Genomic DNA, 27,592 nt, shown 5'->3' with positions numbered 1-27,592 from the left:
CTGTGTTTAAAGACCATCGCTCTGAAACCTTGTTCTCTCGAGAGTGCTGGGGTCTTCTTCGGGCCTTCTGAGGAGCGCAGTTCAACGGCAGCAAAGGGCCCACGGAGTCCACTGGGGCTCCAAGCAATTTTTTTTTTTTTTTGAGACGGATTCTTGCCCCGTCGTCCAGGATGGAGTGCAGTGGCACGATCTCGGCTCACTGCGACCTCCGACTCCCGGGTTCAAGCGATTCTCCTGCCTCAGCCTCCCAAGTAGCTGGGACTACAGGCACCTGCCACCATGCCCTGCTAATTTTTGTATTTTTCGTAGAGACGGGGTTTTGCCACTTTGGCCAGGCTGGTCTCGAACTCCGGAACTCAGGTGATCCTCCCGCCTCGGCCTCCCAAAGTGTTACTATTACAAGCGTGAGCCACCGTGCCTGGCCTCCAAGCACATTTTGTTTCTGTATTAGCAACAGCTGTGCTCGGCCAGGGACGGTGAAAATATACGGTTCAGAAAATGCACCTCAGTGTGAACCAAATGTAGCTGAGGGCACTTTAACCTAGAGGGGACATCGCCACCTCACAAACTCCCGAAAGAAAGGGACACGGCTCATCCATCATGGCTGCCGGAGACAGAGCAGCGAAAGGCAACGGAAAGGAAATGGCGCCGGGGCCTGCCGCCATTCTCAGCGGGCCCAGGGCGGCGGGGCGAGAGGGCTGGCGGCGCCATATAGGAAGGCCAGCCAGGGAATTTAAGACCCTCCCGGCCTCTGGCGCCAGAGGACTCTGAAACTTGATAATAATATGGAGGACGGTTATTGTCTCTGCAAAGCAACTTCTTCAAGCCGGCCGCGGGGTCTGTTCCGAGATCGCAATCAGGCAAAATCCTCTATTCTCTAAACAGAATGCGTTACGCATACTGCGCATCTTAGCCACAGCAGGCCGGCTAACGACGCAAAGAATGTTACGTCGCACCAGAGGCGCTTCCTCCCACCTCATCCCACGTTCTAGTTCGGGTGGCGCGAGAACTCTACGCTCGCTCCGTACTTTGTTTTTCTTGTACAGACCGCAAAATACGCCCATCGTTGCAACTGACGTAAAGTGCTTCCAAGAATACCCGTAGTTCCCCGCGGAGCCCTCGGGCTATTCCGAGACGCTGTTTACGTATCGTCTCCGCCGTACGCAGCGTTAAGTTGGAGCCGACTCAGCGGCGGCCGCCATTTTGTGCGGTCGCTGGGAAGGAAGGAGACGCCTAAACCGCGGCACTGCCCGGTTTGAGCGTAGCCAAACCTGCCCACCGGCTTTGTAGCCCCGATTCTCTGTGTTTTGCTCCCGTCTCCGACGAGAGAGGCGGCGACGGTGGCGTCTGCGACGGGAGACAGCGCGTCGGAGCGAGAGAGCGCTGCGCCTGCCGCCGCCCCAACAGCGGAGGCGCCGCCGCCATCGGTCGTCACCAGACCGGAGCCGCAGGCCCTCCCGAGCCCGGTCATCCGTGCCCCGCTCCCAGATCTCTATCCTTTTGGGACCATGCGCGGAGGAGGCTTTGGGGACCGGGACCGGGATCGTGACCGTGGAGGGTAAGGGTGGGGGAGGAGAGGAGAGGCCTGGCGTGGGGGTGGGGGAGTTGCTTCTTGGGGAGGCCCGGCGGACTGCGAGCCTGGGAGCCTTGCTCTCGTCCCGGGAGGCGAGGGGAGGCGACTCGAGGCGAGACAGCGGTTTCGTGCGCGGACCTCGGCCCCGGGGTCACTCGGGACCGGAGGAGGGCGGCCGCTTGGCGACGCTGGGACTCTCCGTGCGGACGGCCGTCGTGGCGCGGCCCGGCCTCATCCCAGCCCCGCGGGGGATCGGGAGGGGCGGCCTGGCCGCATCAGCCCAGGCCCGGGCTTTGGCGCCTCGCCTGGCTTCCCGGCTCTCGAGCCCGGCCGCTTCGGGCGGGCTGTTCGATGTCTCCAGGCCTCGGGGTTCATCTGGAAAACGCGGATCTTCCTGAGAGAAGACTTCAGCCCAGGAAAGCCTTACACGAAATGGCACCCTTGACGTTCTCTCCCCAGAGTTCACTGTTTAAGGCACTGGAGACGAAAAGACCAACTTCTCATTTTTAGAAATAGATTTTAATCCTCTTCAGTTATATTTTAAGTCGGAGGAAATGCATTGGGATGTAAAGCAGTGGAGTTGCTTGCCATCTAAATGACCGTGTTTGGGGGAAGGATGGTTTTTTGGGTCGTTACTTTAGTTTAAATCTTAATATTTCAGCCTTTTTTCTCTAATTGGACTGCAGCGTCAACTATTCTGCCTCGCTAGAAAGTTCTTGGTATTGTGGGCCGGGCGTGGTGCCTCAGGCCTGTAATTCCAGCAATTTGGGAGGCCGAGGCGGGCGGATCACCGGATGTCAGGAGTTCGAGACCAGCCTGACCAACATGGAGAAACCCCGTCTCTACTAAAAATAACAAAATTAGCCTGGCTTGGTGGCGCATGCCTGTAATCCCAGCTACTCGGGAGGCCGAGGCAGGAGAATCGCTTGAACCCGGGGGGAGGAGGTTGCAGTGAGCCGAGATCGCGCCATTGCACTCCAGCCCGGGCAAGAGCGAAACTCCGTCCCCCCCCACCCCCACGCTTCCCCAAAGAGTTACGTGACGCCACTTTATATGTGTGTGTGTGACCTTGGTCAAGATCCTAACTTTTGTGACCCTGTTTCCTCTGAGGAACGTGATAATTGCCTTTACTTTGCTGTGTTGTCAGGAATTAAGAGATAATGGATGTAATAGTCTCACTGTAGTAGGCGCTCTGTTAACGATATTTTCTCCAAACGTTTTTGTCTTTTGTGGTTCAGATCCGCAACTGCTGGATTTACTAGTCTCAGGCACTTCGGTTGCCACTTTTTACAAAATTATTTTGATTTATACCTTATTAGGAAGGAAAATATTTTATCTCATTGTTTAGAGGACGAGAGGTGGAATGTTTGCTTCGCGTTTGGCAGTATTGCTAAGTTTAGAAGTGAATTTCAGTTCATTGACTTAGAAAAATAACTTGAGATTATCTAGGAAAGTTGAAAACGACCCAGCAATTCCTCCCTAAGCTTTATACCCTAGACTGTAATGCCTAGAGAAATCCTTGCACAGGTACCCCAGGATCCTTGTACAGAAAAGTTTATATACCAGCATTCGTGCTAACAGGATATTGGAAACAACGCAAATGTCTCCATAAATTGTGGGTATTCGTACAATTGAATCAGCCGTGAAAAAGAGAAAAGAACTTGGATTAATGTGGATAAGTCACAGACGTGTTGAGTTAAAAAGCACGTTGTGGTAGGGTGACACATTTAATTAAGGATATGTGCAAATATGATAGGAAAGGGAATGGTTAACAAAATTCAAGGTAGTGGTTATTAGGGTGAAAGTTGTAAACTTGAAATAGGCACGTAGAGGGGCTACAAGGTACTAATAGTGTTCTATTTCTTTACCATTGGTGTTTGGTTTAATATTTCCTTTCCCCATATATATGCTTTAATAAGTTATTTGAAAGGAAAAAAGTGAATTACTGATCCATACTTTGAGTATCAGATGACATTTTTTAAAAATTTCAAACGAACTGGCCTTATTTCATAAGATCTGTGCCCCAACTCTCCCTTTCCCAAGAAATGTTCTTGATTATTTGAACTGCTGTTGTTTTAACTGAGTGTTACACAGTTGAAGTGGTGGTTATTTTGAAAAAGGAATAGGTGAGGTCAGTTCATGTATTTCACATGTGTGATGCAGAAATGATATGCATTGTACATTTGAAGTAGTATGGTTTTTAATGTTAATATATGACTCTTCAAAGGTGAATTTTTTTGCAAAGCCAAATTAAACTAATTACTGACCGGATAAAAACATTTGAGCAGCATAGTATACCAGAGAGTACAGTGTGCGTATTTAAAGATGGCATGGATATGCTCAAAAGTAAAAGGCTTTCTTGAATTTTGAGGTCATTAATTATGTCAGCATTAATTATAAACATGGAAGACGGCATATTTTCCAAGAACCCCATGTTTCAAATTAAATGTTTAGTGTAGAATAGTATGTCTTGAATAAATAGCCAGGGAAGTAAGGAGAGAGGAAAAAAAAATACATAAATGATAATCATCAGTTTAAAGCCTTAACAGGAATCTTACTTTCAAGTTTTATTTTTTCCTGAGTCACTAAGGTTTGGGTAGCATTGCAATGTAGCAATAACAGTGAAGTCTTTTATAATTTGCAAGAGTGATAATCCAAAGACTTTCTACCTCTTGAAAAGTACCTTATTTAGCTGCTTCATTTGCAAGTGTGGCGGGAGCGGCAATTGAGGTGGCGTTTTGGTCTGTTCAGTATTGAGTCTTAAGCTGAGGGGCATATTAAAGATGTCGCTGACACGGGTATACCTATGCTATGTGCTCTTCCTGTTCTGATTCTTAATTTGTCTTCACTGTCTCAGTAGTGGTATAAATGGAATTAGCCAAGTTCTGCCTGTTGAGTGTAGGTATCCAGTGATCCCAATAAAATCTCCTGCCATCAATTTTTGTTACGTATGTATTTAGAGGAATGTCTAGCTGGTTAAGCCACAGTTCTAATGGCTTTGAATTGCAGGAAATTGAGGCCCTGTAGAATAATACACCTACTTGCCTATCAGTGATAAAGTGGAACTTTATATAAGATGAAGTTACAAGTGGGTTAGAGTGGGAAAAGGGAACTAAATTCAGTACAATATTTTACAAGGAGTAAAGAAACTGAGTGAGAAAATGCTATACAGTTTGTATGCCAAACAAAGACCTGTACTTCACAAGATCGAAATAGGGAAAATTAAGGCCATCTTAGTGTTGAGATTCTTCTAGGAAAAGTAGCTTCTGATTTCTTAAATATTAGCTTTGGCTAGTGGTCATATTTGTATTCCTCTTGAGCTTGTCTGTTGTGAAAGGTATATAAAAAGCAAGAAGTTGATCTTAAGTAATTAGTTGAGTGTTAAAGCCTTAAGTCTTGTTAGTGTTTTTTTCTCTGTAAATTAATAATACCATTTGGGAACAAGAAGGAGATAGAAGGTAAAAGTAGAGATCAAAGAAGGAAAGGTCATAAATCTATGTTCAGCTTTTTTTTTTTTTGACGGACCCTCCCTCTGTCTACCAGGCTGGAGTGCTATGGTGCCATCTCAGCTCACTGCAACCTCCGCCTTCCAAGTTCCAGCGGTTCTCCCGCCTCAGCCTCCCAAGTAGCTAGGGATTACAGGCGTGCACCACCACGCCTGGCTACTCTTTTGTGTTTTTAGTAAGAGACGGGGTTTCACCATATTGGCCAGGCTGGTCTCAAACTCCTGACCTCAAGTGATCCACTGGCCTCCGCCTCCCAAAGTGCTGGGATTACAGGCCTGAGCCACTGCCCCCGGCAGGCTCAGCTCTTTTATTAGCGTAAGCTAAAAATGAAGACCAGTCTACCAGTCCTTTCCAAGACCCAGTTTTGCTTTGCAGATAAGCAGACAGGTGGAGTGCTTATCACAGTTTAATGGGGGAGCAGGCCCAAGAAGCTATTCTAAGATTTGAGGGACTTGCTTGGAGTGTATCTTCCTTCTTGTCCACAATCTTGCCTTTAGTTGAAACTTAAATTAATGTCATCCTTTGCCTGCATGTCTGTTACACAAAAGTAGAGACTTGTGTCTGTTTTATTTAGTAACTCCAGCACAGCACCACTTCAAACAGTAGCCGATACATACTTGGTACCTAGTAACTTGGTACCTAATAACTATTTGTTGAATGAAATGATGCTAACTTGTACTGAGTGCTGGCTATGCCAGATACTTTTATAGTACATTACACATTATTAGGTCATTTTCTCAGCAGCCTCTGAAATAAGTGGTATTATTTCTACTTTGCATAGGAAACTAAGGTGTGTGGAAGTTAAATAATTCTCTTCAAATTATACAGTAAGTGGCAGAATCAAAACTCAAACCATGTCTGGATCCAGAATCTGTGATTGTAATCCCTAGGATGTATTTCTCTCAATAAAGGGATTTTTAATTTTTCGCCTATTGTAGCTATATTCATAAACAGTATTTATTGTTGGGTAGTAAGGGAGGTTTTACACATTTCTCCATACCTTTAAATCAGAGTAAATAAAATGGTCTTTTTGGAGGTAGGCTGGTAGTATCCCTAGAACTCCATCCTTTTTGAATATTCTTATGGGATGTACGATACGTTGCTTTAAAAATACTGATGAACTAACTAAAAATTCTGTTCCTAGATTTGGAGCAAGAGGTGGTGGTGGCCTTCCCCCGAAGAAATTTGGTAATCCTGGGGAGCGTTTACGTAAAAAAAAGTGGGATTTGAGTGAGCTCCCCAAGTTTGAGAAAAATTTTTATGTGGAACATCCGGAAGTAGCAAGGCTGACACCAGTAAGTTTACATGTGTGTTTTAATGTACAGATTATTGAACCAAGTAGATATATTGGTTAGAGTTTATTCATACGCTACTGTTGCCGTTTTACATTTTATTCTAGTGTGGTGATATTTTTCTTAAAAAATTTTTTGGTTAATTTTTTTTTTTTTTTCCTTTTTGTAGAGACTGGGTTTTGCCATGTTCCCCAGGCTGGTCTTGAACTCCCTAGCTCAAGCAAACTACCTGCCTCAGCTTTTCAAAGTGCTAGGATTACAGGCGTGAGCCACTGCACCCAGCTGATTTTTTTTTTTTTTTTTTGAGACGGAGTTTTGCTCTTGTTGCCCAGGCTAGAGTGCAATGGTGTGATCTTGGCTCACTGCAACCTCCGCCTCCTGGGTTCAAGCGATTCTACTGCCTCAGCCTCCCAAGTAGCTGGGATCACAGGCACCCGCCACCATGCCTGGCTAATTTTTTGTATTTTTAGCAGAGATGGAGTTTCACTATGTTGGGCAGGCTGGTCTCGAACTCCGGACCTCAGACCTCAGGTGATCGACCTGCCTCAGCCTCTCAAAGTGCTGGGATTACAGGCGTGAGCCACCACGCCCAGCCTCTTTTTTTTTTTTTTGAGATGGAATCTTGCTCTGTCACCCAGGTTGGAGTGTAAGAGGCAGGGTTTCACCATGTTGATCAGACTGGTCTCCATCTCCTGACCTTGTGATCTGCCTGCCTCAGCCTCCCAAAGTGCTGGGATTATGGGTGTGAGCCACCATGCCCAGCCTTTCTTACATTCTTATCTAAGACCCCTAATACTCATAAAAGGGGACCAGTTTAAATATGCATTTAATTTGTTCTCTTGTTGATAATGCTTACTAATCTGTTTATTATACATGATTGAAACTATTGTATATTAGGTCATGTTTTTTCATCTGTTAGTGAAAAAGATAGATTGGCTCTTTTTTTTTTTTTTTTTTTTTTGAAGTGAAGTCTCACTCTGTCCCCTAGGCTAGAGTGCTGTGACATGATCTTGGCTCACTGCAACCTCTGCCTCCCAGGTTCAAGCAATTCTCCCACCTCAGCCTCCCGAGTAGCTGGGATTACAGACATGTGCCACCAGGCCTGGTTAATTTATTATTATTATTATTATTATTTTTTTCAGTAGAGACGGAGTTTCACCATGTTGGCCAGGCTGGTCTCAAACTCCTGACCTCAAGTGATCCACCCACCTCAGCCTCCCAAAGTGCTGGGATTACAGGTGGGAGCCACCGTGCCCAGCCAACATTGTCTATTCTTGTACCTCATTACCATTGTTTTTTGGACTCTACACATGAAATGGTTACTCTTTCAGAAGAAAGTGTAATGGAAAGAGTACTTGGGTCCAAGTTCCACTTTTTTCTCCTTCTCATTCTGACCTTGGGCAAGTTACTTATCTTTTTTCTCCTATAGAAAATGGAACTCTTAATCACCTACATCATCAATTAACTTACAAAGTAAGTAGGAGCCTTGCAGAGTTAAAGTGATACACATGAAAGTGCCATGTAAACTATTAAATATTTGCCATCGTAGCTGTGGACTGGATAATTGCTCAGCTGGCTTGGAACATAAATTCTGAATGTTTAGAATAACTAGTTTACTAACTTATTTCATTTTTTTCCATAGTATGAGGTTGATGAGCTACGCCGAAAGAAGGAGATTACAGTGAGGGGGGGAGATGTTTGTCCTAAACCCGTGTTTGCCTTCCATCATGCTAACTTCCCACGTAAGTGTTCTTCAATCTAGAACCTTAATTTGTTAAATTGGGTTGAATGGGAGACAAGGGTAGTAGGTTAAACTCTTTGAGCCAGGCTTGGGGTTTTGTTGAAAGGACAAGAGATTGTTTTTATGGTCATCAGTTCTTCTGTTCTAGTATTCAGACTGAGGTTTTGTTTTTGTTTTTGTTTTGTTTTTGTTTTTGTTTTGTTTTTTGGAGGTTTTTGTCTTTTTCTAGGGTTTTGCCCTCTGCCTTTTAGAAAACAGCAGAATGAAATTGCTTTCTAGCTGGATATAATGTGAATTTGCTAAACAATAAATGACTGCCATGTTCCCATGTCCTGTTAGATGCTTTAGGGTAATGGTTTTTCAAATTTCTGGGAGAGGTAGACTATTGTAGCAGCTTTTGTTTGTTTGTTTTTGGAAACGGAGTCTCAACGTTGTCACCCAGGCTGAAGTGCAGTGGCGCGATCTCAGCTCACTACCTCCTCCGCCTCCTGGGTTCATGCGATTCTGCTTCACCCTCCCGAGTAGCTGGAATTACAAGGGCCCGCCACCACTCTGGCTAATTTTTGTATTTTTAGTAGAGACAGGGTTCACCATGTTGACCAGGCTGGTCTGGAACTCCTGGCCTCCACTGGCCTCAGCCTCCCAAAGTGATGGGATTACAGGCGTGAGCCACCTAGCCTGGCCCTTAGAAGCTAAAAGTGAGCTGGTCGGAGATCTAGTAGATAAAGAAAAAGCACTTTGGAGAGATGAAGCTGGGTAAATCTTATCTTCAGTGAGCTTAAAAGTTTTTTTTAAAAACTCTTGGTTTGTGTCTTTAAACACAATAAAATATGCAAAATAAAATTCTCTTACAGAATATGTAATGGATGTGTTGATGGATCAGCACTTTACAGAACCAACTCCAATTCAGTGCCAGGGATTTCCGTTGGCTCTTAGTGGCCGGGATATGGTGGGCATTGCTCAGACTGGCTCTGGGAAGACGTTGGCGGTATGTATGAGCAAGAGAAGATCCTTGATATTGTGGTAACTTATTTTGCTATTCTAATTGTCGTACGTTCTCAGTTCTTCGTAGAAGTGCCATTCAGATAGTTAGATACTATTTTAGGTATTAAATATATGGAAGCATTTTATGTTCAAATTTGTATTGCTTCCTGTATATAGCAGTGGTAAGTTCTGTTTTTCACTTTCCTATTTATGCATTAATTCAGTAATTACTAAGTATCTAAGTAAGATTGTACTTCTAAGCGTAAGGTTGTCATTCTTTCCCCCCTCCACAGTATCTCCTGCCTGCAATTGTTCATATTAACCACCAGCCATACTTGGAAAGGGGAGATGGCCCAATCGTAAGTGTGTTTCAGTTTCTTTGTAATTCTAAGAAAAACTACAATTTAGCGACTATTTAGGCTTGGTGCTTTACATTATCCATTTGTACTCTTAACCACACCCTCCATAGGTGGAAATGGTTTCATTCTCATCTTACTTGGAATTAAATGACTTACCCAAGATCACTCAGCAATTGAATAGCTGAGCTTACATTTGAACCAAAGTCTTACTCTTAAAGAAACCATGCATGCTGTATGGGCATTTACTGTACAGTAAATCAAGTGTTTTCTGGTTTTGGTGTGGGTTTTTTTGTTTTTTTGTTTTGATTTTTTGTGTTTTTTTGAGATGGAGGTTCGCTCCGTGTTGGTCAGGCTGGTCTCAAACTCCTGACCTGAGGTGATCAGCCCACCTTGCCCTCCCAAATTGCTGGGATTACAGGCATGAGCTACTGCGTCCAGCCTTCTTTCTTTTTTTTTTGGAGATATATTCTCACTCTTGTTGCCCAGGCTGGAGTGCAGTAGTGAGATCTCAGCTCACTGCAACCTCCGCCTGCCAGGTTCAAGCCATTCTCCTGCCTCAGCCTCCCGAGTAGCTGGGATTAAAGGCGTGCACCACCACTCCCGGCTAATGTTTGTATTTTTAGTAGAGACAGGTTTGCACCATGTTGGCCAGGCTGGTCTGGAACTCCTGACCTCAGGTGATCTGCCTGCCTCGGCCTCCCCAAGGTGCTGGGATTACAGGTGTGAGCCACCACGCCTGGCACTGAATGCGCACTTTTTTTTTTTTTTTTGAGATGGAGTTTCGCTCTTGGTTGCCCACGCTGGAGTACATTGGCACAATCTCGGCTCATTGCAACCTCCGCCTCCTGGCTTCAAGCGATTCTCCTGTCTCAGCTTCCCAAGTAGCTGGATTACAGGCATGTGCTGCCACACCCAGCTAATTTTTGTATTTTTAGCAGAGACAGGGTTTCACCATGTTGGCCAGACTGGTCTCGAACTCCTGACCTCAGGTGATCTGCCTCGGCCTCCCAAAATAATGGGATTACAGGTGTGAGCCATCACGCCCGGCGTACTTAACTTTTTTAAGAAATAAGCTTGCATTTGTCCTATATATTTATGAACATGTACAATAAGTCTCAAGATATTCACAAAAAGAAATAATGCAGTACTTATAATACATAGTATATGTCTGACAGCATTATTATTAGTTGATATCTAATGGATCAGTATATAAAGCAAGTTTCATAATTTAATTTGAATGGTATATGATACCTTGATTTTTGTATTATGTGGCCAGATTGTACACAGTCTTGTCAGATTACATGTAAATTTTCATTGTTTTTGCCTTATCTACCTGGTGAAGTGCTTAAATTAGAGGTCAGGAATGTGTCATTCTGCCAGTTTAAGTCAGGTTGACCATCCAAAATTCCAAATTTTAGGCCAGGCACGGTGGCTCACACCTGTAATCCCAGCACTTTGGGAGGCCAAAGTGGGCAGATCACATGAAGTCAGGAGTTCGAGACTAGCCTGGCCAACATGGGGAAACCCCCATCTCTACAAAAATACAATAATTAGCTGGGCATGGTGGTGCCTGCCTCTAGTCCCAGCTACTCAGGAGGCTGAGGCGCAGGAGAATCATTTGAACCCAGGAAGCAGAGGTTACAGTGAGCCTTCATTGCACCACTGCACTCCAGCCTGGGCGATAGAGTGAGACTTTGTCTCAGAAAACAAAACAAATCCAAATTTTGAGGACCAATATGATCCTCAAAGTAAATGCTTGCTGGAGCATTTTGGTTTTGGGGGTTTAGGATGCTCAACCTGTAAATGAGAGTTGTATACTTAAAACCAGGTAATACAATCTATATCTCCACTTAAACAGTATATATAAACTATAATGATTGATAATGTGTCATAGTAAAAGTGACGAGGATACCAGTATCATTCCAAATGCTAAACATGAAGTTCTAATAATTTTTTTCTACATTCCATTGTGCTAATAGTCCCCCCTTCTGATCTTCACCCCATCACTTCTAATGTGCTAGATTAGACAATAAGGAATTAGATTAGCTTTTTGTATTTTGTTTCTTCTTTTTTTTTTTTAAACCTTGGATGAGGTCTCAAGTGTCTTTTTGTTGGTTTCAGTGTCTAGTTCTGGCTCCTACCAGAGAGCTTGCCCAGCAAGTACAGCAGGTGGCCGATGACTATGGCAAATGTTCTAGATTGAAGAGTACTTGTATTTATGGAGGTGCTCCTAAAGGTCCCCAGATTCGAGACTTGGAAAGAGGTAATAATATATAGTGTAAAAGAATTGTTAGTTTATCTTACTTTACCAATTCCTGTGGAGGAAATTGGAGAAAAAAAGTGGGTCTTGTGAAAAACTCAGAATTTCAGCAGCTTAGAAATTCTCAGATGTGACTAAAACAGCTATTTTGAGAGAGAAAGTTCAGCATGGCTGGAAACTTTGTGAGGATTTGGTGATTGTACATAAGTCCTGACATGGTTTTGCGGTTACTTTGTTAAAATTTAGCTTCTCTGGGCCAGTGTGGTGGCTCACGCCTGTAATCCCAGCACTTTGGGAGGCCGAGGTGGGCGGATCACAAGGTCCAGAGATTGGGACCATCCTGGCTAACATGGTGAAACCCCGTCTCTACTAAAAATACGAAAAATTAGCCAGGCGTGGTGGCGGGTGCCTGCAGTCCCAGCTACTGGGGAGGCTGAGGCAGGAGAATGGCGTGAACCCGGGAGTCGGAGCTTGCAGTGAGCCGAGATCGTGCCACTGCATTCCAGTCTGGGTGACAGAGCAAGACTCCGTCTCAGAAAAAAAAAAAAAAATAGCTTCTCTGCAGCATTGAGTACAGCCACCAGGGCTGCTGCTGCTGCATTTTTGTAGAGTCGGGGTCTTGCTATGTTGACCAGGCTGGTTGTGAACTCCTGGCCTCAAGCGATCTTCCCGTCTCCTCTTCCCAAAGTGCTAGAACACAGCTGTGAGCCGCTACACCTAGTCGATTGGCTCGATCATTGGTTTTGTTTTACAGGTGTTGAGATCTGCATAGCCACTCCTGGACGTCTGATAGATTTCCTGGAGTCAGGAAAGACAAATCTTCGCCGATGTACTTACCTTGTATTGGACGAAGCTGACAGAATGCTTGATATGGGGTTTGAGCCCCAGATCCGTAAAATTGTTGATCAAATCAGGGTGTGTAAAGCTAATAATAAGCAGTCTTTACGCCATTTGTCCAAGTTCCTTAGCCTGAAAGAAAGCCTTTCCTTTTTTGATAGCCTGATAGGCAGACACTGATGTGGAGTGCAACCTGGCCAAAAGAAGTAAGACAGCTTGCAGAGGATTTCCTTCGTGATTACACCCAGATCAACGTAGGCAATCTGGAGTTGAGTGCCAACCACAACATCCTCCAGATAGTGGATGTCTGCATGGAAAGTGAAAAAGACCACAAGTATGAAAGATATTTTACTCTGATTTGATAATGCTGATAAACCTTTTCTAATAACCCTCCAAAATTAGTACTGCAGAAACCAGTATATTTTGAGGCCTGAGAACATTAAAAGCATTGCTAGGTTTCTGATAATCCATCATCATATCATTTGTCAGAGCATTATGGTTAAATGCAAGGATTCTGAATTCTTGAGTTTGAAACTCAGCTCTGCTGATTACCAGCTGTATAATTTTGCACAATTTTGTGTCTTGGTGCTGCAGTTTCTTCATCTGTGAAATGGGAGTAATACCACTTACATGAGACTTGCTGTGAGGATGGTATGAGTTAGTATTTCTTGAGCACATAGCAGAACCTGACTCAGTACTCTGATAGTTTATTAAAAATTTTAAAAGCATAATGTGCAAAGAAAGTACTGTAGCCTTGGGAGTTGATATTGCAGACATAATCGTCCACATAATAACTTTCTGTGTGATGACTGCATTGTTGGTCTTGTTTTCAGGTTGATCCAACTAATGGAAGAAATAATGGCTGAAAAGGAAAACAAAACAATAATATTTGTGGAGACAAAGAGACGCTGTGATGATCTGACTCGAAGGATGCGCAGAGATGGGTGAGTATAGCACCAAGGCAATTAATCTCTGGTTTTATAGTTAACTGGAAATTTCTAAATTGGTATTCCAAATGTTGTGTAATATTTCAATAATGCCTGTCCATGCAGTTTGCTCTTTTAATGAGCACAGTCATCTATTCATGAAGCCTGACAAACCTTACAAAAATTCCATGATAGCATTTGGCTTTAAAGTTTGATTTTCTCCACTTTAAAAGATTTTTAAAATATTGGTCACTTTTCTTCTGATAGTTGGCCAGCTATGTGTATCCATGGAGACAAGAGTCAACCAGAAAGAGATTGGGTACTTAATGGTAAGTTTAAAACTAAGCATTTTCTGTTGATTCCCCACCCCCTGCCCATAAGTGAATGTTCATGCTCTATTTCAGGGATAGGCAAACTTTCTGTAAAGGGCCACATAGTAAGTATGCTTGGCTTTGTAAACCAAATGGTGGTCTCTGTTATAGCCACTCAGCACTGCTGTTTTAGGACAAAAGCTGTAGGCTACAGATAATATGTAAAGAAGTGGCCTGGACTGGGCACCGTTGGTGGCTCATGCCTATAATCCTAACACTTTGGGAGGCTGAGGCGCGTGGATCACCTGAGCCCAGGAGTTAAAGACCAGTCTGGGCAACATAGTGAAATCCTGTCTCTAAAAGAAAAACAAAACAAAACAAAACTTAGCCAAGCTTGGTGGTGCACGCCTGTAACCCCAGCGACTCCGGAGATTGAGGTGGGAGGATTGCTTGAGTCTAGGAGACAGAGGTTGGAGTGAGCCAAGATCATGCCACTCCAGCCTGGGTGACAGGGTGGGACCCTGTCTCAAAGAGATAAACGTGGCTATGTTCAGACAATATTTATTTGCAAAAATAGGCGTTGTGCCAGATTTGGCCCAAAGGCCAGTTTGTCTTACCCCTGTTGTATAGTTGATTGAATTACTGAGGGTACTTTTAGCGTGCGCTCATGGTTCTTTAAGGGCCACGATGCTGGCTCTTTAAACTTTTTCACAACTTTCACCACCCTCCCTTTATTAATAAAGTCTTCAATTTTTTCCTTCTGATTATAAAAATATAACTACCGTTTAGGGAGAATTAAACTGTTACTGAAATATTTAAAGAAAAATGTTTCTTAATGAGTCATATTTTAGCATATTTCCTTTCAGTCCTTTTTTTCAGGACTACTTTTAAGGGAAGCCATTGAGAAATGGAAGAGGCCATATTTTGTTTAAGAAATAAAATGTGGCCGGGCACAGTGGCTCACGCCTGTAATCCCAGCACTTTGGGAGGCTGAGGTGGGCGGATCACCTGAGGTTGGGAGTTCGAGTCCGGCGTGACCAACATGGAGAAACCCCGTCTCTACTAAAAATACAAAATTAGCCGGGCATGGTGGCATATGCCTGTAATCCCAGCTATTTGGGAGACTGAGGCAGGAGAATTGCTTGAACCCAGGAGGTGGAGGTTGTGGTGAGCTGAGATTGCGCCATTGCACTCCAGCCTCGGCAATAAGAGCGAAACTCCATCTCAAAAAAGAAAGAAAAATAAATAATATGCATACCTTTTGGGGGGAAATTCAGTTCTTTTCATTCCACATCTTTTGAACTTGTTTCCTACCGACCCCCAACTTTTGGTTGTGTCTCATTTGGGAAATAACTTTAAGGGGAAAAAATTCTAGCTCATATTAATTATGTAACAAATTGCCACACTATCTTAACGGTATTTCATTATTAGTAGAGGTAACTCTTTATTCTGCTGCTGAATATGAGTGTAATAAAGATTTTCAAAAGAATCACTGTCAGTCATTACAAGAGCTTGGGATTTTCTGACACCATTATTTGAAATTTTAACATGGTTATGTAAACAGATCAGATAGCGAGGAATGCTTATTTGATGATGATTATTGTTTGTTTTTACAGAGTTCCGTTCTGGAAAGGCACCCATCCTTATTGCTACAGATGTAGCCTCCCGTGGGCTAGGTTTGTATAGATAGGTGTCTCTGTCAATGGTATATGTATCTTTTGGTTTAAAGATTCGTCATTTCAAATTCAAACTTCAAGTTTAGAAAGTTGTATATACATGTGGTTAGATAAATATTTGAAAGAAAAAAATACAAAGCGTGATTCTCCCCGTTCCCTGCCCCCCCCCCCACAATTTTTTTTTAACTTTGGTTTCCCCCACCCCCCTTTTATTTTCAAAGTCTCTTCCTGCTCCTAACAAACAGGCTTTGGTCTGCAGCAAGGCCTAGGCATGACTATTCAAACAGAGGGAGAGGAGACAGACAGTTGAATGGCTCAGCTTCTCTCTGGTGGTGGTTTCTGGCTGGACAGAATAAGCCTGAGGAAACCTAGCTATTGTAAGCTAGTTTCTTCAGTTATTCTTTTCCCTATCCCTGTCTAAGCTAGATATATACAGAGAGGTCCAGTTTTATGAATGCTTATTAGATGGAATTTTATAAGTCTAATGCAGTATCAGAATAGCAAATACGTGTATTGCCCAGTTTAATTTACTGAGGTCAAATTATCATGGGCACTTGGCTATCCCCTCCTCCTACCCATGCACTTACCTGTAGGTGTGTTATCAACTGATGATTTTCTGGAGTTTTTGACCCATTACCATTTAAGATATACAGAGAATTTTATGGTAGTTTAGCCCACTATTCTGAGCTAAACAGGTCTAACTCAGAACTTCTATATTTTAAAAAAAAAAGATTATTTGTATTACAAGGAAATCCTTAAATTATTGACAGGTTATTTAATTTGCCCAGTAAGGTGAGAAGTACCATATTATTCCCTTATACTATATAATATAAAGAGAACAGGTATTCAAACTGGAATACAAAAGTAATGAAGCCTTTTTATGCATTGCACTCATCATTCCCTCCTTCAGAGGTGGTGACCTGCAGCCATGATGGAAAGTTCTCTCTGCCCCTCTGCCCTCTGAGGTCATGTCTGGATCTGTGCCATTAGAACTTGGGCCTGCTAGGAGAGGAGGCGGAGGCCTGAAAGCAGTTTACATAAAGCTTTCAGTAATGGTTGGTTTTTAAACAGGCTTGCTATGTGCTGGTAGCTTCTTTGTGCATCTTGCCTAGACAATTAAAAATATTTGCTCCATGTCCCCTTGCATTTCTAAACCAAATTAATTGGCTACCATTAGAATAACTTAGACTCTTCATCCCACCCCCACTCATCCAAGTGAGGGGAGAGGGAAGGTACCCGAGTCTGTTTCTTGTTACTCAACATCAGTGCTTGTTTTGGGCCCCTTTGTTTGCTGCCTTGTAAAAAAAGAGGGAGAAAACCCACCAAAATGGCAGAATTCTGACCAATGTCCTACAAGATCCTGGAAAGTGAAGGCTTCTACCTCATAGACAGGGGTGCAATTTTCAGCTGAGTCACCAGGGCCTTTTTTCACTTCCTGTCAAGCGATGGTCTCTTAAATGTTCCCTTCAGGTAAGTTCTTTGATTCCCATAATTTTATAATAGTCATCCTTAGGCTACCACTTCCCTTTCCACTGGGATATTTTTTATTTTTCCTTTTTTTTGTTTAAACTACACACTGTTAAACTAAAAGTATTGAATTTATTTTGTTTTGTTTTTTAACAGAAGCTTTGATATCAGCTGCAGATCACTCAATACATGGCCGAGACAAATCTACATTGGCCGGAAGCAGCTCTAGATGAGCCTCTTGGCTAGACTTAGTCCCTCCTAATTAGTGATTGGCGATTCAGGCCATGTCATAGGGCCTTTCAGACAAAAGGTTCTTATCCCAGTCAGCTGGCCAAAACATTAACTTTCAATTTCTTATCCTGCTACAGCATCTTCTAGAAAGGCAGCAAGATAATATTGTGGCAGTGCACAGATAACATCAGGGTAGACTTGACTGGAGAAAACCAAATTCTGCGCTTGCTCCTGTGTGCTCCCATCCAGCTGTGCGTGCACACACAGGACACCTTTCTAGTATGAAGAACTTGCATCATGTCTGCCCTCTATTGAACACCCCCTTCTAGAAATACTTCCAAGTATTAGCATGTGAACTGTTGACTCCACCCTGGTGCTTTCTGCTAGGAAAGCACACTTACGCATCCAGTGTAGTAATTGAACTTGTTCTACTGCCATGGTCATATGCAGTGGGATTGCATAAGGAGCATTATCCTAGCTCTGAAGATACCATGGAGTAGAATTCCCCACCCCCTGTCTTACATCCACCCTGGCCCTGTAAATTCTTTTTTCCTTTGTTGCGTCAACGACCCTAGCCGGAGACTCAAGCTGCCCCCTGTGATAAGTGCCTTCTCGTCTTTCTGGTGTGATTCAGGACTTTAGGGGTCAGTAAAGACCGAGGAGCCTTTATTGTAATAAGAAACAGACATAATGCCCCTTCTTCACAAGCCCTGTAACAACAGCTAATTTTTTTTTTTTAATCTCCCCTTTCTCCCTTGAAATTAATCCAGTCTGGGCAATAGATGCAGTCTGACCCTTTGGATGTAACTTACATTTTTTTTTATTAATTATTTTTTTCTACAATCACCCCAATTATCCTTGGGGGAGGCGTTGGAGGACCTGAAATTTTTACCCAAACCCAGGTTCTCCGGCGCTTGGCAACCAAATGGGGCTACAGAGAAGCATCTAAGCCAGTTCACAGAGCGAGCGTGTGTGGGGACTTCTCACTGCCACGGACCCTTGATGCATGCTCCCCGCGCTCCAGTGGTCCCGTGTCAGAAGGCGGAGTTTTCGAAAGGAGGCCGCCAAAAATAAAAGGCAAAGAGACGGGATCGGCTGCAGCGGTTTCCCAAAGGAGGAGGGAGTGTGCATCGGTCTGGTAACAAACAGAGAATGTTTTTTAATTATTTATATCACAAAAATCTGTGTTTTATCTAGGATATTTTCTGAATATTCTTTGTAAAATGCAGATTTTTTTCCACAAAACAGTAGGATTCTTTGTTATATTCTTAAAATTGTTTGTTTAAGTAGGTAAAAATATACATTCAGCTGAAAGCATTACACTAACATTTACATTTTAAGCCTTAGGAGGTTATTCAGCCCAATTCCCAGCAGTAGAGAGAATACTAAACTTGTGTCTCAAGGTTTCATGGTTTTCCCACGTTCTTTGGCTATTAATTTAATTTCCCAGGTCACGTAGACAATCATTGATAATTGAAACAAGTCCTGAGTTGAAATAACCTTGAGTTGAGCAAAAATATCCTCATTTTGGCAGAAGCTGGGCTTGGTAGTACAGTAAAATTTTAGTGTAATGTGCTCTTGTAATTGAAAGGGGATAGATAATCTGGATGTTTCTGCAAAGGAAAATAGGTGTGTACTTAACAGCTTTGGCTCTACTCAGTTTCTTGATAAGAGCAAAAATTAAATGTTTTGATTAAGTTTCCTTTAAATTGTAGTAATAAAATATATGAAGCTCCTTTTTTTACTTTGCTCTGTGACTGGTTTAAAGGTAAGTTTGTTATGTTGTTGGTAGATTTTGCCAGGCTTCTCCCAACAGAGTAGAAGTGATTTGGCCTCATAACTTCACAGTGGTTTACCACTTTGTTCTATGTTCCGGTTTTGTAAAGGATAGTACTGGAATTTGCGTCTGAAGACCAATATTGGTGTAACTCCTGTCAGTATATTGGTAAAATGTAGCAGAGGCAGGAGTTTGGATGTTTGGATGGGATTCCCTTAGGATTCTACAGCCAATAAAGATCCTACTTCCTATGCATGTCCCAGGAATCAGTAATCCTCTTTTACTCTGTTGGGATGAGTCTTTTTTTGTTTCTGTTCAGAGTGGTTACTAACTTCACCTTCTTTCCTCTTGCTGTCATCTGCATTCGTGCTTCCCACCTGTTGTTGGCATGTCCTTTACCTTCTCTTTCCCTGCCACATCAACCTACACACTGACTCATCATTGACGTGGAAGATGTGGAAGATGTCAAGTTTGTGATCAACTATGACTATCCAAACAGCTCAGAGGATTATGTGCACCGTATTGGCCGAACAGCCCGTAGCACCAACAAGGGTACCGCCTATACCTTCTTCACCCCAGGGAACCTAAAACAGGCCAGAGAGCTTATCAAAGTGCTGGAAGAGGCCAATCAGGCTATCAATCCAAAACTGATGCAGCTTGTGGACCACAGAGGAGGCGGCGGAGGCGGGGGTAAGGGTAAGTCCTGGAGTTTTCCAGGTACTGCCAAGGTATCTCTTTACGCCTTCTGTGACTTGCTTTTAGTTGCTGTTTTTAACCATGTGAAGGCTGTAAGTATGTTGCTTAATAGCGAAGGACACTGCCTAATGCTTTTTATAACCTTTTTCAACTAAGAAAACGTGAAGTTTGTTGTGATAGTCCTATTAGTTAAGCTAAATTGTGAATTTTTTTTCTTAGAGACTGGTCTGAGGTTTGGTTTTGTTTGTTTGTTTGTTTTGAGATGGAGTCTCACTCTGTTGCCCAGGCTGAAGTGCAATGGCGCGATCTCAGCTCATTGCAACCTCTGCCTCCCAGGTTCAAGTGATTCTCCTGCCTCAGCCTCCCAAGTAGCTGGGATTACAGGCACCCGCCAGCACACCCTGCTAATTTTTGTATTTTTAGTAGAGGTGGAGTTTCACCATGTTGGCCTGGCTGGTCTCGAATCCTGACCTCTGGTGATCCACCTGTCTTGGCCTCCCAAAGTGCTGAGATTACAGGAGTGAGCCACCAAACCTAGCTGAGGCTGGTCTGAGTTTTAATGTGGTTGCTTTGGTGGGGCGGGGGCAGAGACAGAGTCTCACTCTGTTGCCCAGACTGGAGTGCAGTGGCACGATCTCGGCTCACTTCAACCTCTGCCTCCTGGGTTCAAGTGATTCTCCTGCTTCAGCCTCCCACGTAGCTGGTACTACAGGTATGTGCCACCATGTCCAGCTCATTTTTGTATTTTTTGTAGAGACAGGGTTTCACCATGTTGGCTGGTCTTGAACTGCTGACCTCAAGTGACCCTCCTGCCTTGATCTCCCAAAGTGCTGGGATTACGAGAGTGAGCCAGTGTGCCCCCGGTCATGGTTGCTTTTTTAATACTTTCAAAAATGCTTAGTAGTATATTAGGTTTCCAGTTTTCCATACGGAGAGGTCAGTCATTTTACACTGTTTAGTGGTGGGTAGAAACTGAGACATAGCAGTTGCATCTACAGTTGCAGAATATCCTAGGATCTGGGCTTCCTGACTCAAGGTTTCATATTGTAATACCGTGTTTCTTGATCATCCTCAAGTAAGGGGCCTAAAAGGGTGAAAAGGTCTAGTGTCCTTTAATGTTTACTGTGCTTTTGAATGTGCCCCATTAAAGAATCAAATTATGAGTATATTTTTACAGTACTAATTGGGAGGCTGGCCAGCATAACTAAATATCAAGGAGACATGTTTAATACTTTTGTACCCAGTAGAATTTTTACATTGTTATGTTTAGGTCATATATCTGCCATTAAAAATCTTCTTGTATCTTCCCATTAGGTGGTCGTTCTCGTTACCGGACCACTTCTTCAGCCAACAATCCCAATCTGATGTATCAGGATGAGTGTGACCGAAGGCTTCGAGGAGTCAAGGATGGTGGCCGGAGAGACTCTGCAAGCTATCGGGATCGTAGTGAAACCGATAGAGCTGGTTATGCTAATGGCAGTGGCTATGGAAGTCCAAATTCTGCCTTTGGAGCACAAGCAGGCCAATACACCTATGGTCAAGGCACCTATGGGGCAGCTGCTTATGGCACCAGTAGCTATACAGCTCAAGAATATGGTGCTGGCACTTACGGAGCTAGTAGCACCACCTCAACTGGGAGAAGTTCACAGAGCTCTAGCCAGCAGTTTAGTGGGATAGGCCGGTCTGGGCAGCAGCCACAGCCACTGATGTCACAACAGTTTGCACAGCCTCCAGGAGCTACCAATATGATAGGTTACATGGGGCAGACTGCCTACCAATACCCTCCTCCTCCTCCCCCTCCTCCTCCTTCACGTAAATGAAACCACTCAAGTGGTAGTGACTCCAGCATACTTAATTACATTTTAAGGAACACTGTCTTTCGTTTTTTTTTTTTCCTCTTCCCCTTTTCTTTTTTTTTCCTTTTTTCTTTTTTTTTTTTTTTTTTTAATTTTTCCCCCCAACCATTGTGATTTGTCTTTTCATGCAGATTAGTTAGAATTCACTGCCAGGTTTCTTCTGCCCACCAAAATGATCCAGTCTGTAATAACATTTTGTAAAAAAAAAAAAATATATATATATATATATATATAGCCGACTGGAAGAGATTAATTTCTTCCCCCAACTTCTTGCATGTTGAAGATATTTGAGCTATTTTTCATCTAAAAGAGTAAGGTATTAGGCCTTTTTGTGGGAGCCCCATCTTTTGTTTTTCTGAGTTGGTGGGGAGGGAGGGAGGGGGAGGGCTGAATTGTTTTGCAGAGGAAGATGGCATCTGTGCTTTAAATTTCTCATTACTGGGTTAGAAAACAAAGGGATTGCCCTGCACATTTTCTTGTGTGCTTTTAAATGTTTCTTAAGTTGGAACAGGTTTCCTCGGGCCTGTTTTGACTGATTGCTGGAGTGCATTTGACAGTTAAAAATTACTAATTGGTTTTATTTCCCTTTACACTCTGCCTCCCCACTTCTCCCCCCATTACTGAAAAATAACCATTTTAGTGTCAGGCTAGAAATTGAATTGCTGAGTTATGTGTATCCTTTAAATTAAAAACCACAAGTGTTTATTGTAGTGGTTAAACTGTAGCATCTCAGCATCTGGGTGGAAGCTGCCTATATTTCTTCCCAGTTTAACTGGGGACCATCTGTGAAATTAATTTTCCATCCAGACAGCTGCTGTGAGCAAATGAACATAAATGCTCACTGGAAATTTACTAACCAGTTTTTATATTGACCTGCAGTGTAAAAAGCACATTTAATTATAAACAATATATTCAAAATGGGCAAATTTTCTTTTCAAATGCAGTGTAGAGCTAGAATAAAAGCAACTCTTTGCCACCTACTCTGCCCTTTTGGCAAAGTTACCTTGAACAAAGAATCTTAAGGGTTTATTAAGAACTCTTTATTTTCTTCATACCCTGTTCTCTGCAGTGCTTTCTAACAGCTTCTGGGTGCAGATTTTCTTCGGCATCCTTTTGCACTCAGCTTATTACAGGTAGGTAGTGCTTAAGAAAAGTCATGGAGGACTAAAGCCTAAGTCCTTTTCACTTTTCCTCCATCTGAAGGTAGGTGAGTTCATCCTCTTCATAGTAATGCTGTTTTACCAAGACTTTATAGCAGATGGACCCAGAAAGAATTTTCTGCTATTGTGTTCACTACAACAGGATAGGGACATCAGACAGCCCCAGAAACCCCTTCCAGATCTGATATGGGACTATATTAATTTTTATGCTGTTAATTGGTATTCATTCACAATGCAGTTGAAGGGGGAAGGCTCCACTGCATTCTTTGGCTAAGGCCTGAATGCTTGCTGATCTGTAAGATCTATACTCGAGGTTTTGTTTTCCTTTTAAAATTCTTTAGGGAGAGAGGGATGGTTTCTGAGGGGTTCTGAAAGTATGATTCAATGTGCAACATACAGGTAGGTCTTCAGCATAAGCTGAAATATATGCATGTAAAAACTTTGACATCTTTTTTTTTTAATTTTCCACTTTCTTCTTAACTTTACTTCTCTTTTTGTCCCCCCCATCTTACAGAAGTTGAGTCCAAGGGAGGATGGTAGGCACAGAAGAAACATGGCAAACTGCTCTGTGCTTTCAAACCAAAGTGTTCCCCCCAACCCCAAATTTGTCTAAGCACTGGCCAGTCTGTTGTGGGCATTGTTTACTACAACCAAATTCTGGGTTTTTTTCTTCTTTCTTTAAACATAGAGGTTCCACCACAAGGGATGCCCTACTCTCTTGCAGCTCTTGAAAGCATCTGTTTGAGGGAAAGGTCTCTGGGCAAGCAAGTGGTTATTTGGATTGCTTGCTTCCCTTTTTCCACCTGGGACATTGTAATCATAAAATAACAGTAAATTCCAAACCTCAAAAACTATTATGGCCTGAGCACAGCTGAAATCTAGCAGAGTTTAACTCTTCTGCCTCCATGTCTGTCACTTATAATTCAGGTTCTGCTGTTGGCTTCAGAACATGAGCAGAAGAATCATTTTATGCTAGTTATTGCATTCATGGTTGAAACTCAACTTAGGGAAAGGGTTTCAATGTATTAAGCAATGGGCTGCTTCTCCCCAATCCTCCCTAACAATTCGTTGTGTGGACTTCTCATCTAAAAGGTTAGTGGCTTTTGCTTGGGATCAGTGCTCTCTGTTCATGTTCTTGCTGGTCTCCAGACACATTCCTGTTGCATTAAGACTTGAAAGACTTGTAGATGTGTGATGTTCAGGCACAGGATGCTGAAAGCTATGTTACTATTCTTAGTTTGTAAATTGTCCTTTTGATACCATCTTGTTTTCTTTTTGTAGGTATAAATAAAAACACTGTTGACAATAAGGTGTGAGCTTTTATTGCTTAATTCTCTGAATAATTCAACGTAGACGTCTTAAAACAGTTTTTGTTTCAAGACAAAGATGGGGGATATTGGATTGACTGATTACTTTCACACCTAAAACTGAAAGGAAAAAACTTAATACAAGAATTGGAATTGAAAACCCTAGCAGGATACCTAGTAGGTAAGGGTTTGGATATATCTGTATCTGCTCATAAGTAAAACAGTGATTGTGCAAATGGTACTCGCCTAAGTACCATTAGGTTATTGGTATTAAGGTACTAAGTACAAGGCAGGTATCAGCCACTGGTTTGAAAAAATTCAAACCAGTAAAAGATGAGTCACAAAACTCCTCCAGCCAAACCTGGTAAATTTGGTTTGCTTCTGGCCTGAAGGCAGTGTGAAAGTGAAATAAGTTTCACACTTAAAACTAGCTGTCAGTCACCTTTATATCTTGACCACCTAAATTTGGTCATCTACCTGGAAAGTGGAAATTCACAAGAACGTACCCTAATATTTTAACTGGTCTTTAGTTGGGACATTCTTAAGAGGAGGGACATTGTTCCAGATTGGGGTTGACTTGCTCATCATGAGTCTTGCCCTCGGGCCTTAGAGAACAATCATTTATTTTTTTTATTCTGTCGGAAAGGCACCTTAAGGTTTCTTGTTGCAGTGAGGCACCATCTTTGTGCAGTTGGCCGAGGTTTTTTATGACCTTACAATGGGTCTTTAAGGGCAATCTATTGATGAGAAGGTCTTCTGGGTGGGATGATCAGGTTTTGCTGAAATCCACACTAAGCACTTTTCTGGTTTTAACATTTGATCCCAAATTATGGATAAGTTGCCAAAGAGAACATTCAAAATAGTTTCCTTCATGTGCTTGTTAAGGCGTAGACTGTCTCTGAAGGTCCTCAGATTGGCATTGGAAGACTTAACTTCTTTCCCTTAAGGACTGGAAGAAAATGGAGATGAAATAAGAATTTACCATCTGATAAAAGGACTGCTTTATAACTTGGTGCATAATCTTGGTATCATCTCTTAATGGCCGGCTCACAGTATATGTTCGATTGTTAAAGCAAAGGGGGAGTCTTTATCTCCGGTTGACTATGGACCTACTGATCCCCGACTTGGTTACTGGCACCCTTCCCCCCAGCTGTAAACTTAGCGATTGGCCTCAAATTGTCTATTGTACATCTCATACAATCAAATCAGCAGCCCTTCTCAAGTCCTAGAACTTGTGTCCACATCTCTTTCTACCTAGAGCCTTTTTCCTGATCAACTGCAACTGCCCCATAGCTAGTCACTGTACTTGGACTACTTTCTACCCTACATAGCAGCTAGTGGATTGGGTTTTTTAATGACCCAATACCTGCCCTTGGCAATCAGAATGTAGTGCAAGCCCCTTACCCTGGCCTACGAGGTGCTAGGTCAAGCTTGTCCAACCCGCGGCTCAGGATGGCTTTGTGGCCCAACACGAATTTGTAAACTTTCTTAAAACATATGAAGTGTCTTTTTGTTTGTTTTTGCTCATAAGCTATCAGTGTATTTTATGTGTGGCCCACGACAATTCTTCCAGTGTGGGCCAGGGCAGCCAAAAGGTTGGACACCCCTGCCCTATGTGAACTGGTCTTGGTTGACTGTTATCTCCAGGTTTATAGATTTTGACCCAACTAGGCTTTTTGTCCATCACACCGAGCTGGTTGTTGCCTTGGGGCTTGTAATAAGTTCTGGAATGTTTTTCACTACTAACCAAGTATTCTGTCAAATGTCATCTCACAGCTGTCTTGCATAGTACACATAACCTATTGGCCTGCATGTTTTTATGGCATTTGTTTCGTTATTGAAAATATTTGTCTTCTTGCATTAGAACACAAGCACTGTGGATGGCAGAGACTTGACTGTTCACATCTGTATCTGCTGGAATACTTATTAAATGGATGAGTAACTCCTTAGGCCAGTGTCAGCATTGCTGTCATCCCAGGACCTACCTTTGGTCACATACAAGTAGAAGAAGTCACAGTAGAAGATGGTTTGTACTACTCCAGACACCACTGCAATTTGGTCATAGAAATTCTCAGTCTGGTACCGCCTGATCCAGTTAGCCAGGTAGAGTGCCCGGTACAGACCCAGAAAGAACAGGTAGTGAGTAGTTATGGTCTCAGCCTCTCCAGTCTTGCTGATCATGAAGAGCTGGGGCAGAATAGCCACTGATTCCAGGTAGATAGAGAAAGTCCAGAGGATCTGAGCCAAAGAGAAAGCAACCAGAGACTGAGCAAGACCAAGAAGAGGCCCATCTTAAAAGAACATAATTACTAAAACAATAGCTTGCTGGAGAAGGTACAGTAAGGAGGAAAAAAAGTTCTCAACAAAAATTATAATATTTTAATCAGTTTAACCTACCATCTCTAGGTAAATATAAGGGGTTTTTTTCCTAATTTTTGGAAGATTATACAGTACACTGCTTTTTTCACAGTGTAGCATGAGCATTTATATAGAAAACTACTTTTAATTTTTTTTTTTTAAGATAGATAGGGTCTTGCTGTTGTCACCCAGGCTGGAGTGCAGTGGCATGATCATAGCTTGCTGCAGCCTCAAACTCCTGGGCTCAAGTGATGTTTCCATCTCACCTTCCTTAGTAGCTGGGACTACATACAGGCATGTGCCACTACACCCAGCCAAAAATAACTTTTTTTTTATTATTTTTTTGAGATGGAGTCTCGCTCTGTCTCCCAGGCTGGAGTGCAGTGGTGCGATCTCAGCTCACTGCAAGCTCCACCTCCTGGGTTCACTCCATTCTCCTGTCTCAGCCTCCCGAGTAGCTGAGACTACAGGCGCCTGCCACCATGCTCGGCTAATTTTTTTTTTTTTCTATTTTTCAGTAGCGACAGGGTTTCACTGTGTTAGCCAGGATGGTCTCGATCTCCTGACCTCGTGAGCCACCATGCCCGGCCAAAAATAAATGATAGTTTCATAGTATAAAATCATAATTGAAGCCACAGTTTCTTAAAATCTAGTCATGTTGCCAGGCTCACACCTATAATCCGAGAACTTTGGGAGGCCGAGGTGGGTGGATCACTTGAGGTCAGGAGTTGGAGACCAGCCTGGCCAACACTGTGAAACCCCGTCTCAACTAAAAATACAAAAATTAGTTGAGTGTGGTGGCTCGTGCCTATAATCCCAGTTACTTGGGAAGCTGAGACAGGAGAATCACCTGAACCCAGGAGGCAGAGGTTGCAGTGAGCTGAGATCCTGCCACTGCACTCCAGCCTGGGCAAGAGAGTGAGAGAGACTCCGTCTCAAAAAAAATAAAAAATAATAAAAAAATTAGTCATGTTCATAAACACCAGCGTCAGAATCTCCCATGATGCTTGTTGCCTGCAGATTCATGGGCCACAGTCCAAACTTACTCAGTTGAAATTTCTGGGCCTGGACTGTGCTACAGGGATACAGGGATCTGCTAATCATCTGTTGAACAGAAGGTCTCAACAGCCAGAAGTAGGGCTGTGATGCCTGCTTGGTTTATGGGCATCATGACTATTGAGATGTGCTCATTTCCAACTAACGCATTGTAAATAGCTTGTCAATTTCTTCTCAACTTATAACTGAAAGATACATGAGTAATGGTCACAGTTGTAA

At 42.9% G+C, this 27,592-nt stretch overlaps 2 protein-coding genes across 5 annotated transcripts in view; one reads left to right on the top strand and one right to left on the bottom strand.

Moving 5' to 3' along the window:
- Positions 1-683: 683 nt before the first annotated feature.
- Positions 684-23,961, top strand: DDX17 (DEAD-box helicase 17). 2 transcript variants are annotated; one of them, XM_019018396.4, is made up of 13 exons: positions 684-1,558; positions 6,224-6,374; positions 8,014-8,113; positions 8,967-9,100; positions 9,390-9,455; positions 11,577-11,718; positions 12,470-12,630; positions 12,714-12,886; positions 13,386-13,496; positions 13,746-13,807; positions 15,406-15,465; positions 19,394-19,630; positions 20,951-23,961. In XM_019018396.4, exons 1-13 carry the CDS (start codon positions 1,509-1,511, stop codon positions 21,454-21,456), a joined length of 1,953 nt encoding a protein of 650 aa, XP_018873941.1. In that variant the 5' UTR covers positions 684-1,508; the 3' UTR covers positions 21,457-23,961. The 2 variants fall into 2 exon arrangements, with proteins under 2 accessions (XP_018873941.1, XP_004063520.1); XM_004063472.5 differs by having other exon boundaries at positions 979-1,558; positions 19,394-19,636.
- Positions 23,952-27,592, bottom strand: part of KDELR3 (KDEL endoplasmic reticulum protein retention receptor 3) — a 15,449-nt gene continuing 11,808 nt past the window's right edge. For 2 of the 3 annotated variants that reach the window (XM_004063471.5, XM_063704983.1), the window contains exons 4-5: positions 25,945-26,197; positions 23,952-24,908 (exon numbers count right to left, since the gene is read on the bottom strand). In XM_004063471.5, coding sequence (XP_004063519.1) covers positions 24,868-24,908; positions 25,945-26,197 — 294 coding nt within the window. In that variant the 3' untranslated portion in view covers positions 23,952-24,867. Of the gene's footprint in view, positions 24,909-25,870; positions 26,198-27,592 lie in introns of those variants that run through there. The other variant, XM_019018397.3, reaches the window with a different exon arrangement.

This window comes from Gorilla gorilla, chromosome 23 (genome assembly GCF_029281585.2).
Source record: "Gorilla gorilla gorilla isolate KB3781 chromosome 23, NHGRI_mGorGor1-v2.1_pri, whole genome shotgun sequence".
NCBI classification, from domain to species: Eukaryota; Metazoa; Chordata; class Mammalia; order Primates; family Hominidae; genus Gorilla; species Gorilla gorilla.
The sequence above is the reverse complement of the archived record's forward strand: the minus strand, read 5'-3'. Positions and strand labels throughout refer to the sequence as shown.

Coding starts and splice junctions, on each gene's coding strand:
- DDX17 (XM_004063472.5), top strand. CDS start 1,509: ATGCGCGGAGGAGGCTTTGGGGACCGGGACCGGGATCGTGACCGTGGA. Junction 1,559..6,223: donor CGGGATCGTGACCGTGGAGG/GTAAGGGTGGGG, acceptor TTCTGTTCCTAG/ATTTGGAGCAAGAGGTGGTG. Junction 9,101..9,389: donor GCTCTGGGAAGACGTTGGCG/GTATGTATGAGC, acceptor CCCCCTCCACAG/TATCTCCTGCCTGCAATTGT.